The following is a 12703-nucleotide window of genomic DNA, read 5'->3' on the forward strand; positions in this document are numbered from 1 at the left end:
AGGCGCCCAGTTGTAAGTACAAATAGCTGATGAAGATTAAAAAACAAAGTCCAAATACGAACACCACCGATGAACTATTGTGTGCGCGACTGTATCGGAACCAAACTGTGTTTGCTGCGGGCCGCTCGGGGCTTTTCAATGTTGCCAATTAGCATTGTTTTATTGGCTTGTCTGCCCGACTGTACTCTACATACTGACACGACCGTCCGATCTTTTGAATATCAAAGTGATTTTTGTATAACAAAACTTAAAATACTTAATATTTTTTTAACGTGAAAGTGTATCTTTTTCAATCAATTATTTACCTACATCACGGCAATAACAACTTTTCATCCCCGAATGCCAACGGGCAAATCTTTATAATTCGCTCGCTCAACTGTAAACCCGTGAAGCCACTAGCTCATGTACCGACCAACCGACCTGACATACCGACAGAATCATTAAGCCTGCATGCACAGTATTACTCACTGCCCTCCAGTGGCCAGCGAGACAGTACGTATGTGAGCTATGTGCCCAGTACGCCCCATATCATACCCGACGCAACACTGCCCGACTAAACCAACTGAACTGCAAGTGAATTACGCCACTTATTGGAAGCGTCTCCGGCAAATTGCAGGAGCTCCGACCGAGAAATGCGATTTGCTAGCACCAACCGGACTGTGGACACCCCGAGCCATTTACAACCTTCAACAAAAAACCTAAGGTGCAGTTTACTTGGATTTGAAATTCGTCTTATCGCAGCTTCAAAACGTCTTCGATTTGACAGCAGTTAAAATCAAAAGCGTTATTTATCATCGACAAGCTACGCTGGAGTCTATCTTGTTCGGGTTAAGATTTAATTTTATTCGTACAGAGCTCAAGGTGATAAATTGATAAATTCGGTCTCGGAGTTGGTAAATGTCTTTTGCATAATAAATTAATACTTTGATAACAGATGTTTTGAGTTAAAACATTTTGCCTTTGCTTGCGTCGCGTCCTATCCGAAATTCAGTTATTTATTCAAATTGAAATTGTCAAAGCAATTTTAGGTGAATTTGTATTTAATATAGTAAATTGTACCTAAATACACAGAATGGGATTCTCGTTATCTCTTCCATTGAACTAAGTATATATAAAACAATTTTTTATATATATCTTAAATCTAAAAAGGTAATTGTTTATTTAGCTTCATAATTATCAAGGAGTGCAAAGTCTCTAACAAGAAGGTTAAAAATAAAACTGATACCTCAAACAAAAATTTATTGCATTTAATACGGCCCAGCCATTTCGTACAGGTCAGTTGATCAAATAATAAATAGTGTAATCATTAGAGAATCTATTACCAACTTCACGAACATTCCAGTTGTTTAAACCGATCTGTAACCACTCTCATACGTAAAAAGTGAGGGAACAACAACAGTTCGTAGCCAGACTTGTATAGTACGGTGGCCTGCGCCTAAAAGTATACAGGCGGAGTTTTTAAAATAGCGATCCCTAATGATGAAGGGACCAGCTACATCTGTTATAAATCCAGGGACGTGTTGTGTGTGATGTGTGTAGCAGTGGTGTTTATGTGGATGTGCTTGAGCAGCATGTGAGCTTGAGATCGCTATTTTGAAAACTCCGCCTGTATACTTTTAGGCGCAGGCCACCGTACCTAACTGGAGTAATCTCAGCTGTATTTCATAAAAGAATATAAGGCATTATCAAGCGCTAACAGCTTAGCAGTGACTTCCAATAGCTGCAATGCGGCCCGCAGCCAAATCCTTGATTTATCCTGCAGCAGCAGAAAGCAGCTTAGGTCTGTTACTTGAGCGACGACCGAACCAAGAATTAATATGGATTTAAAACCGAGGTTTGTGTTGCGATGTTCGCTGTGGTATTAACGGGCTTTCTCTGTCAGTCGTCTGGGTGTTTTAGTTTATTATGTATTGAGAATTTAAGCCTTGATAACTAAATAATTATTGTATAAAATATTGTTTGCACATAAAACAAATCAGTAAGTTAACCTTTGGTGATGTCGAGAAAGTGACTGGTAGCGCGAAAGGCTAAATTATACAGGGTGGCCCAAAGAGTGACGTCCAAAGGAAAATGTTTGATTCCTTAGGTCAAGGGGTAGCCAAATCACCCCCAGCCCCCATGTATGTTCAGCATTTTTTAGTAGTTTAATTTAATTACTACTGTTGAAAATCTAGCAGCATTTTATTCATAAAACTTACAATAGTATTAATAATACACGGACTAAAAAAAACCTAATATAGTTTCGCCACTAACTACCTAACTCAAATTCTAATACAATTCTATATAGCTAATTTAGCTAAGTAAGTTGTGTTTTGTTTGTTTGTTTGTTTTATTTATTTTTTTTTGTATTTTATTTTTGACGAAGCTAGGGTGGATTTTATGTTTAACGTTTGATAAATTTTGTATTTTATTTAATAAATGATTCTATATTCATATCGCTCAGTACCATTTTATTGGTTGTATAATTTCCGAACGATCATAAATTACTTATGCGGTAATAGATTGCTATTTAACATAATAGAATCCCGAACATTCCTTCACGTGTATATTACAAAATGAATATTTGAATTGCAATGGCGAGGGAGCGCCTACACTGGAACGACCGTACTTTTCCGTCCGTATCCTTCCAAAGGTGAACAAATTGTGGCATGTATTTGAGCTATTCTCTATTCTATTCTATTATATTCTGAGTGGGGTTGAAGCTCCTGTACGTGGCTCTCTCGAGTGGAACCTTTGTACATATCCCCTAATTTTCGCTCAGCAAGCTTAGCTCTCGTGTAAATTGGAGCAGCCAGCCTGGATGTTGTAAAAGCTGAGATAGTTGTAGCCTACCTCATATCTAATGTTTAATCTATGTGTAGCGGATTGCTTACAGTTGCAAAACGAAGATAACCGATGGCCGTAATCCACTTGAACTTGCTTCTTAAGGTTGTTGAATACCTAGGCTTAGGTAGGTGACCGGGGCAGAAGTAAAACTCCAGTTTCTTTCTTGAAAAGTGAGCAGAAAGGGAGGCAGAAGTGTTTTCAGGCTTCTTCTAGTCTTCTTATTGTTCCTCTGTTCGGCTGGCGTAGTACGATTTCTACCTAGCGAAATGGTTGCTTAGCTACCTCGAAGCTATGCCGCACAGACGAACCTTGTTTTTTACTCGTTTTTTATTGCCCTCTTTTGCTTCCCTTTACTGTTTCAAACGCATTTATTTATTATAAAGACTTAACCTATGTACATTTTAACGTTTTAATCAACTTAATTACTAAATAGTCTAGCAGGGAAATAAAACACACCTACTCTAGGTACATAAACTAAAAAGTTATAACAATTTTCCTTACATTTTACTAAGTAATTTCTAAAGTTGCACAATCATCAATATCTCTTTATTGAACTTAAAACTAGTTAATAACTTATGTACATGAACAAAATAAGCGTAATCATCATGATTTTAAACAGAAAAAAGGTAAATAAAACAATCAAATTTTCACAAAAAATAAGACCCAGGCGGAATTGGTCACGCAAGCGCTATCTGTTTAGCGCAGCATAAACATGGCCGTTTTTGGCATCGTTTACCGCGGTGAGTGTTCCTTTCAGCATTCGTCGTCAACACTATGCTACAGGCTAAATCCGTCAATATAGCTGGTAGAGAATATCCTGCGTTTACCCCCAGCAGCAGCCATCAGCTTTTCAAACTTTTCCTGGGTGCAACTTGCTCGTGAAGCGTTAAATCCTCTACATAATGCCTTGACCAAGATTATTGTCAAGGTATAACTGCTCGGCTCGGTGTGGCACGTGGTTCGTTAACTAGGCAGACTGAGCAGTTCCCTTGCCTGCATAAATGAACAAAATGGCGGCCAGGATTAGGCGGGAAAGCGTGATGCGAAATTTAATTACCGTGCCGCTGCATAAGTCACTCGGTATTGATTTTGTTTATTACTGCTGTGATCGGTAAATTAATTGTAGGTTTTATTAATAATTATGTTTGTTTATTCTGAGGGTCGATCTAATAAACGTCAAGTACCAAAACAATACTTTTGGCAATCGTTACTAAAATACTAAATCTTAACTAACTGATCATTGAAGTTCAGCAACACATGGCACGGTGACTCATTAGATGGGTGACCAATTTCAAGTGTTTATTTTCGGCACATTAAGCCGTGGGTACCGGTTGCTGTTTCGGCAGCATCCGTGAAGCCTAGTCAGAGAACTTCGCACAGCTTGAAAACATCTGACAGCCGGGTTGACCTCTTACCCGACACGACAACTCTCAGCACAAGCTTGCTTGTGTTGGGATCCACCAACCCGCACTGGGCCCGCGTGGTGTCCACCCTAGGTACTATAAACCCTTCCTTCATGGAAGAAGACCCGTGCCCCAGCAGTGGGGACGTAGTGTAATGATGAATCTATACGGTTATAATTCACAAGTTTATCGCCACCGTGGTGTCTATTCTGGTCGGCACCAGCGTATAACGAGATCAGCCGTCACGCTGCTCCTCTGAGATGACTGGAGGACAATTATCGACGAGGAGGGATTTCCCCTGCGGATATCTGCGTGCGCTTCAAGGCATGAGCTGGAAACGGAAAATATATACAATTAAAAACCTTACCAACGTTAAAAACCCCGAAATTACACACTAAAAGTAGCATAACTTTTTTGCGGCTGAACCGATTTTGATAAAATATAGCTAAAACACTGGGGTTAACATATGCCACACAATGCCACAAAACAAGCAAATCGAAAATCGGTTCAGCCGTTTGGGAGCTACGCTACGCTATCACAGAAAAAAACACACATACACGATAAACTTACCGATAACACACCTACTCTATTTCGCCGGGGGTTCAAATATACCTATGTTTTTTTTCTATTGTGGGGCATAGACGTTACGCTTAAAAAACCAAAGAGTTCGACCTGTGTTAGGTACATACTGGGACAAAGAAACCTGACCCCTGTAAGAATAGAATAGAATGTGCCGTACAGTAACTCGTATGGCTACAAAATACTATTTAAGTACTTAAAGGCACTTACATAGATATTTAACCTATTAGGTTGGTACACCGTCAGTAAATATTATGGGTATGTCAGAAATAAATGAACATCAGCAGTAGTAATTAATGATTACGACTGTCATCGATCGTCATTCATCATGAGATCATCATCAATCAATCATATCCACAGCAGGTAGAGTTGATTTGTCGTTGAACCTACGTTTTACCGGAATAACTACATTATAAAGTATAGTGATTTGATCTTCAGAATGTCTTCAGATCAAAATATATTACATATTATTAATTATATATTTCTTTTAGCACATAATAGAATACAAGCAATATATTTTAGTAACTGTTTCGGTAAGTTCACAAATTCATTGTACCTATATAAAATCGCTTATATCTTACACTGTGCACCACCCCACTGGGTAGGTATTTGGTGGAGATATAAAATCGCCGATACATCAGCTCCATTGATTGAGCCGTAACAGAATTACGGGGCGATCATAGTTTTATAGTTCCATTGGTTATTGGCCAGCCCACCGCCGCTACTATCAGGTATAAAGTTTTATGGAAGCCTGGTAAAAGCCTCCAAATTAAATTTACGGATACGGCCCAGAATGCCAGCCGTATTTTTCCTAACTTTTATAACAACGTTAAACATTTTTTAAATAACCTCGAGGCTTTACAGCCTATGTTTAAGTTTTAAGCTCTTGTCTGACTAAAAACGCTCACGAGCAATGAAAAAGTTACACAATCCCATCCAATGGCTGACCGTGCCATGTGTGCTGCTTAATCTCAATTATCTGTAACGATCACTGCTGAAGCTAGCTTCCTGTGCCTGACTGCAAAAACTCTCGATTAAAAGGGTTTTCGTAAGATTTTTCATGCGATTTTCAAGTCCAAGATAAAAAAAAGCCCGGTTACTTATTTAGGTACTTACTTATTTCTTATTCGAAAACGCGATTACCTGACTTATCAGCTTATCATGGCAATTAATTCTACCCATCCCATTAATTGCCACGTCAAGGACTCAACTGAAAGTTGGATTAGAAAATTAAAGCGTATTTCCACGAGCGGAGCGTCGACCAAAAACGAGAATGATTTTGCAACGTGGCAAGTCCGCGTGCGACGCCCGTCCGGCATTCCGCGTTTCCAATCTCGTTGACAAAAGACAGATTAGTTGCGACACGGGTCCGGCGTCGGCGAATGGCAACGTGAATTTAATAATTCAACAGAATTCTGCCCGGCGCTTCTATACAGACGGCGCTTCTGCAAAAACATAAGTTCAGGATGCTGAATAAGAAAGCTATTCATTTACAAATGGGCCCTTTGGCGTGCGAAGAATTTTGTATCCTCATTATTTTGCCAATTCAACGTCCATATTTTGTTAATGCGCTGCTTAGTGAATACTTAAATAAATATAATCTATGGAATAACCGAACGATCAACCAATAAAATTTAAATTTAGAGGTCATAAAAATTTTGTCAGGCTGACTCAGGCTAGGTAACTAGATAAGCACTTTTACAGATAACAGAGGAGGATACTATACCCATTTCGTTACTCTTGATACTCTTAAGTTTTAACTTTGCTTTTTAACTCACAATATTTTGTACGATCACGAGCCACATTTTTCTCTACGTCTACAATTCTCTCTCAACCATTTCAAATAAAATGGCCAAAAAAACTAACGTAACTAAGTAGTTCCTGTACGACCCTCGAGCATCGCCAGTAGGTGCCTACACAAATAAGCTGCAATAACTTAGGTAGCGCATCAACATTCAGCGTCGTACAAATAAGCCGGTAATAGCGGTGTTTTGTTTGTGCAAATGGCTGCTGAGTTCCCGCCAAAGGCCAGCCGCCATGTTTTCCCGCGCGCGCCAAACGGAAGCCGGACGGCGTCACGCCGGCGCCGACGTCCGGAAACGGCGGGTCGGGTGCGTTCTGAACTCTCACTTGAGAGTCAATCGAGCGTGAACATGTGTGAAGGACTTTATCTGCCCCACGTTTGAGTTGTACTGCGAATGCGATGCAAGGAGATAAAGGATTTCGGAGTGCAGCCGGCCGCGCACCGCGCAGCGAGGCGAGATCTAGTTGATAGCTTTTGATGTGATATTGCCTGCGTCTATGAGACTTTCATTTTACATTGGATGAAAATGTATGAAGGACCTACCTATATATTTTATGTGCTATCTACCTGAATCGGTTTGGTACCCGTTTATGGTTAAAAAATAAAGATAATATTTTTGTTTTGTTACTTATCTACATGAGTGCCTATTACAAAAAAAGAGTTCAGACAAACATATTATTTATTTGCCCTAATCTATCACATATTCAGTCAGTAGACATATTCAGTCGGTAGGCAAAAAGAATATCCACAACACAACAGAAGCTCTGATGGGCGGAAAAACGGCTATTAGACGAGAAATATCGGTTTCGGTAATGTGTATTAATATGTTTGTTTACAGCAAACGACTCGAGATGGGCGGATAAAAAATGATCCCCTTACAGCTATCTCATTCAACTGAGTAAAGTAGGGGGCAATAAGAAACGCAAAATATGCTGGAGACAACATTATTGTACCGTACGTTAGCGAGCATCGGGAAAATAAATAATGAATATTTATTTTTTCTTTTAAATACTTAACTACCTACCTTCTTAACTACCAACGTTATTTCAGTATGAAAGGTAGGAAATTACGGGTAAAATTTACACTGATTTTTAAATAAAAATGGTTTTCATGCATGGAATAGTTAAGTTTATGTGAGAGGGGAAATCACTTTACAAGGCTCAAGTCATTCACAACGGATACCTAGTAACAAGGTGGCACGGTTGCATCAGTGTGAGATATCCCCATCTATCACTATGTGGTGATGAGTATAGAAAATGTCACCGACTCAGCATGTGCGCAAAGAGAGTACCTAGGTATCTAACTATCTACCCTATGTGTTGATGGTTGCATCAGTGTGAGATATCCCCATCCACCTTTCGGTATCCTACGTAATGGACGCATCGCATTCAGTATTATTTGATTCTTTGTAATAGGAATTCGCAAAAATGCATCCACTTCATCGGCATTGCTGACATCTTTTCTCCATACATTTATGAAAATCCGTTTGGTCCGATACGTACATTATGATACCGATCGATGGGAGGACGCCCCTTTACAGTTCTGTCTAAGTACTTACAGTAACTATACCTACCTACCTAGGTCCTTAGTTAGTTTAAGCGCAGTCGGTTTATTTAAAATGCTTGTTCTCGTGACTTTCTACTTATCTGTATTAGTGCAGCGAGTGTGTAAGCACGTTTGTTCCCGGCGTTTACAAACAAAAGCTTTTTGCGTCTTCCAACTATTCCGTGCAGAGCTAGGCTAGGAGGGTGCCCGCAATACCTACGTTAGTACCTACCACCTAGCTGCCTATGCTAATCTGAGTGGTGTTTATGTAGGTGGCTGTTATGCTAACTAGAGTAACATGTGGTGTGGTAGATATAAATTCGATAGGTGGTTCACAGGAGTTAGTATTAAGCGCTTATCAAGATGTCATAAAAATTTGCTATCGAATTACCTACCTATCGAGTAGAGTCGACAATATTCGTGATTGACATACTGGTCTCTTTAACAACTATAGCAGGTGTTCAATCACATTGTTCATTGCAACCTGCACGATTCTCACTAGCTGTTTTACAGCTTATGATAATCCTGCTTTGTTCTTCGCTAGACGTTGTTGAAAACCGTATGTTATACATGACTTTACTTGACCTACTAGAGGTATAGATCTATCTATCATATAGGATGATCCTAACTCGACGAACGAAGGAACAAGAATTGCCACGCAATCTGCACGCTTAATACAACGAGATAGAGCCGTAATAATTCTTGTTTGTTCGTTCGTAGATTTAGAAAATAACCCCCTGTTGCTATAATAGGGATAGATATACCTACAGTGGTGAACAATCCAGCGTGCCTAATGACGGTCTTTGTGATTGCTATCACTATCCTACTGCCTACGTGAATCACAAATATAATTCAAATGACCATGATGGAAGTTCAGGGCTGTAGTGAATATACTTGGGAACGGTTATCTTTACTTTATCTAGTTACATAGGGCGAAGAGTTCACGACCGTAAGTTTACTGATAACATTTACAAACTTACAAATATAAATGATATTATAAAATAAAAAACGTAGTTGTATAAACAGATCAACAATAGTATGTATTTGGAACATAATAAAATAAATAATTTTATCAAAAAATATTCACCTGTATAGTTATAATAATTAGTAATAGATAACTACTTCTGCCCACGGCAGTTGAGAAAATGCTATATTTGTCTATTTAAGCTAACTACACTATCTACATCCTTGCATTAACAAAACTAAGTTTTCCATAATAAAAATGTGGCTACAACAATATAGCCGGTTTTACATAAAACATATTATAAGATTTTAACCCTGAAGGCGTAAAAAAGGGAAACATATTTCTTGCAAGACGTTAAATTTGTACGTTTTCAGAGTTAATAATATCACTAAGTTTACGTGTTGGCATTTGGCTACAGACTTTACGTATAAACACTTGTATTCACAGCAGTACCTTACGTATTTATTACGTATTATTTTACCTTACGTATTTTATTTCTATACTCTATCGATATTCCATTGATATTGAATGAGCCCGAGCTCTATAGGTACGAAGATACACTTGTTTTATACTCAGTTTTTGAGAATCCATTCAAATTCAACCTATGATTAATAATTAAATTCTTCTAAGATGCAAATAGCAGTGATATTCATTCGCACACGCGCGCTTTCGTGCTGATAAATAAACAAATTGAAAATGCAGCCTTTACGTGAGTGTGAAGTAGAAATGATTCAGAGAATCCGCGATTAGTGTGTCCGTCCGCCATTTTCATTTTGATTCTTTATCTTCAACTACAAATTCGGAATATCACTACTCTCAAACTGCATAATGAACCACCTGAGCTGCGGTCTAACAGGCTAACCCGCTGTGAATGGAAGGTTTTCTGAGAGCTCATAAAATAGGAGTAAGTCATAGATTAAAGTTAAATCCAAGGCCAACTAGCCCGGCAATTGAAAAAATCATAACTTCCGTTTGAAAACGTTTTTCCCAAAACTGACACATTTCACGCCTTCTTCATGTTAATTCCGATTTTAGTACTACCACCCAGTACCCAGTACCTCGGGTTTATACCTTAAGTTATGTTGGTGATAGTAGAAGTGTGTGCCACACTCATGGAATACCTGGCACACCCTGTATCTTTTTATGAGCTCTCAGAAAACTCTCCATTCTCGACTCCAGACTCCAACATCAAGCAACCAATCCCCACTAAACTTATTCCTTCTTCTCCTCCACAGGTTTCGGCCCCTCGATGTAATGGTAGTTGATAAAGCGAGCGCCCTGCGTGAGTTGCGCACACTCGTTGGTGAAGTGACACGCGAAGAGAAGCATGTTGCGGGGCTGGACGCGCCACGCGAAGCGCATGAACATCATCGAGTAGAATGTTAGCGCTGGAAGGGAACAGGGTTTTAGAATAGAATAGAATATTCTTTACTTATTGATGTCACTGAACACAGGAAAATAACTCAATAGGCGGCCTTATAGCTAAAAGGGATAACTTCCAGGCGACCTTTGGGTGGACTTAAAGAATAAATCAGAATGGTGTTAATATTGAAGTAAACATTCACATGGTTTTAATAACAGGTAAAACCTACATTTTACATACATAATATATTTTGGCAACACTGAAATAAATATAAAAATTCAAAACTAATATACTAGGCACATAAATATAGAAAATATACTCTTTGCTTTCATGAAGGTGTGACTGCTTTCGTGAAGCTTCAGTTTGTATGTATATCAGCTATTTGAGGGTCTTATCTGGCTGAAATTCACTCTGAAAACCTTTCCTCTTTGAATCCTCTTGTAAAAATTTTGACAGAATAGAGTTGCTGACACCCGTAAATTACATTTTAGGGATGGCGACGTCGGTGTGTGAGATAAAGGAATGTCCCACCACATTATTACAATATCAGAAATAATCTTTTTATCTGAAACTGTAAGATTTAGCTCCATATTATGATTATAAGGCACTTGAATAGCAAAGAAGATAACAAACAGAATAAAGATAGCATCAAGAGGGCAATAAATGAGAGATTGTTGATTTACTCAATTAAGTTTATCAGTTACAGTTTGAGATGATAAGGATCCTGAGTACCTAGTGACTAGTTAGTTCTCTTAATCAAATCTAAACAAACTCTTTGGAGTAGCCACTTCACCTCAATAGCATAAATTAATTAATAGTATAAATTATGGTTGTCTAGTGGTATGCTACTGTACAGATTATAGATTATATCCATAAATTTTACTATTTGCAAGGAAAGTAATGAAAGTGTTGAGTTGTGGTACAATTTTGAGTATTTCTCAGAGTATTTGTGATTGTAATGTTTCTGTGTCCAATGAAAATGATGTTTGCAATGTAGTACTCTTACCTAATGTCATTTTTCCACTGATAAAGCTGGGATCTTTCTTAATGTCTGCGAGAGCTGCTAACGGAATTCCCCAGTTTGCTATTGGACCCCAGAAGTGTGTGCTGGAATCATACAGAAAAAATAGTAAATCTCTTCATTTCTGGGTTATATTTAAGCTTTACTTATACTCTTAATCACCAAGTGGTGCTTTATAAAAAACTTGTATACACAATGAAATTGGCAAATCAAATATTTTCCTTGTATTGATACAAGTTACAAGTATACATATATAATAAAGTCAGTGTATATTATAAATTAATAAATAGATGACAGATACCCTTTGTATTGGTATGCCTATGATGAGAAAACAGATACAGGCATGCAAATTATACCAAGAATGAGAATATAGGACACACACATACATGTATTTTGTGAAGTAAAGCCATGTTTATGAATCTTACCTCATTAAATAATCTCTGAACTCCTTACTCTTCAGTTGACCAAACATTTTTCTTGCAAAGGCGCTCATTTTGACTGAAATGAAATAATAATTCAACATGAACAGAGTGTCTAGGCAGTCTTTGTGTAGCATAATATTATCCAGTATAAGCACTGCTATGCTAATATTATTATATATTCAATCACGGAAGTTCTTGGGTGGATCACTTATTTTGAGGGGATGGGGCCAGCAACTTATTGTATGGCTTCAAGCAGTGAATTTCGTAAGTAAATATTAGATAATTTAGATCTATGAATTGGATTAATAATTTAGATATATTGTAAATACTTACCTACTTATTACATTAATAATGTTTGTCTCTAAAGCTTAATCTAAAATGATCTAAATATTCATAAGTTCATTACGTATTCCTTGATATTGTAATCAACGTGTCAAGGTTGAAACATAATGGTACATAAGTGGGGTATGAATGAATATGATATGTCTGCTAAATAGAGATATCTGCATAATGTATACTTACTTTTTAAAATGTGTTTAATTCAAAACGTAAAATAAAACACTTTCTCACAAAGTTAATTTGCCCTTCAAAATTTTATTGCTGTAAATGAATGACAGAATGACAGTGACAGCTGACTGATAAGGTGATAAGAAATGGTGAATTCTGATTGGCTATGGATGGGATGGAGCCTCTATGTGAAACGTCAAAATTGGCTGCGTTCATAGTTTATTATCCTCTGAACACCGAGCAAACACCGAGTGTGGAGATGGAACAAG

The 12703-nt window shown here is 38.0% G+C and overlaps 1 protein-coding gene across 1 annotated transcript; it reads right to left on the minus strand.

The window, feature by feature from the left end:
- Nucleotides 1–9171: 9171 nt before the first annotated feature.
- LOC105383791 (mitochondrial pyruvate carrier 1) lies at nucleotides 9172–12583 on the minus strand. Its single transcript, XM_048621787.1, has 4 exons — nucleotides 12450–12583; nucleotides 11931–12003; nucleotides 11491–11591; nucleotides 9172–10509 (listed from the first exon to the last, which is right to left on the minus strand). Exons 2-4 carry the CDS (start codon nucleotides 11996–11998, stop codon nucleotides 10334–10336), a joined length of 345 nt encoding a protein of 114 aa, XP_048477744.1. The 5' UTR covers nucleotides 11999–12003; nucleotides 12450–12583; the 3' UTR covers nucleotides 9172–10333.
- Between the last annotated feature and the right edge of the window lie 120 nt (nucleotides 12584–12703).

The sequence above is a fragment of the Plutella xylostella genome, chromosome 6 (assembly GCF_932276165.1).
Source record: "Plutella xylostella chromosome 6, ilPluXylo3.1, whole genome shotgun sequence".
In the NCBI taxonomy this organism is placed as follows: Eukaryota; Metazoa; Arthropoda; class Insecta; order Lepidoptera; family Plutellidae; genus Plutella; species Plutella xylostella.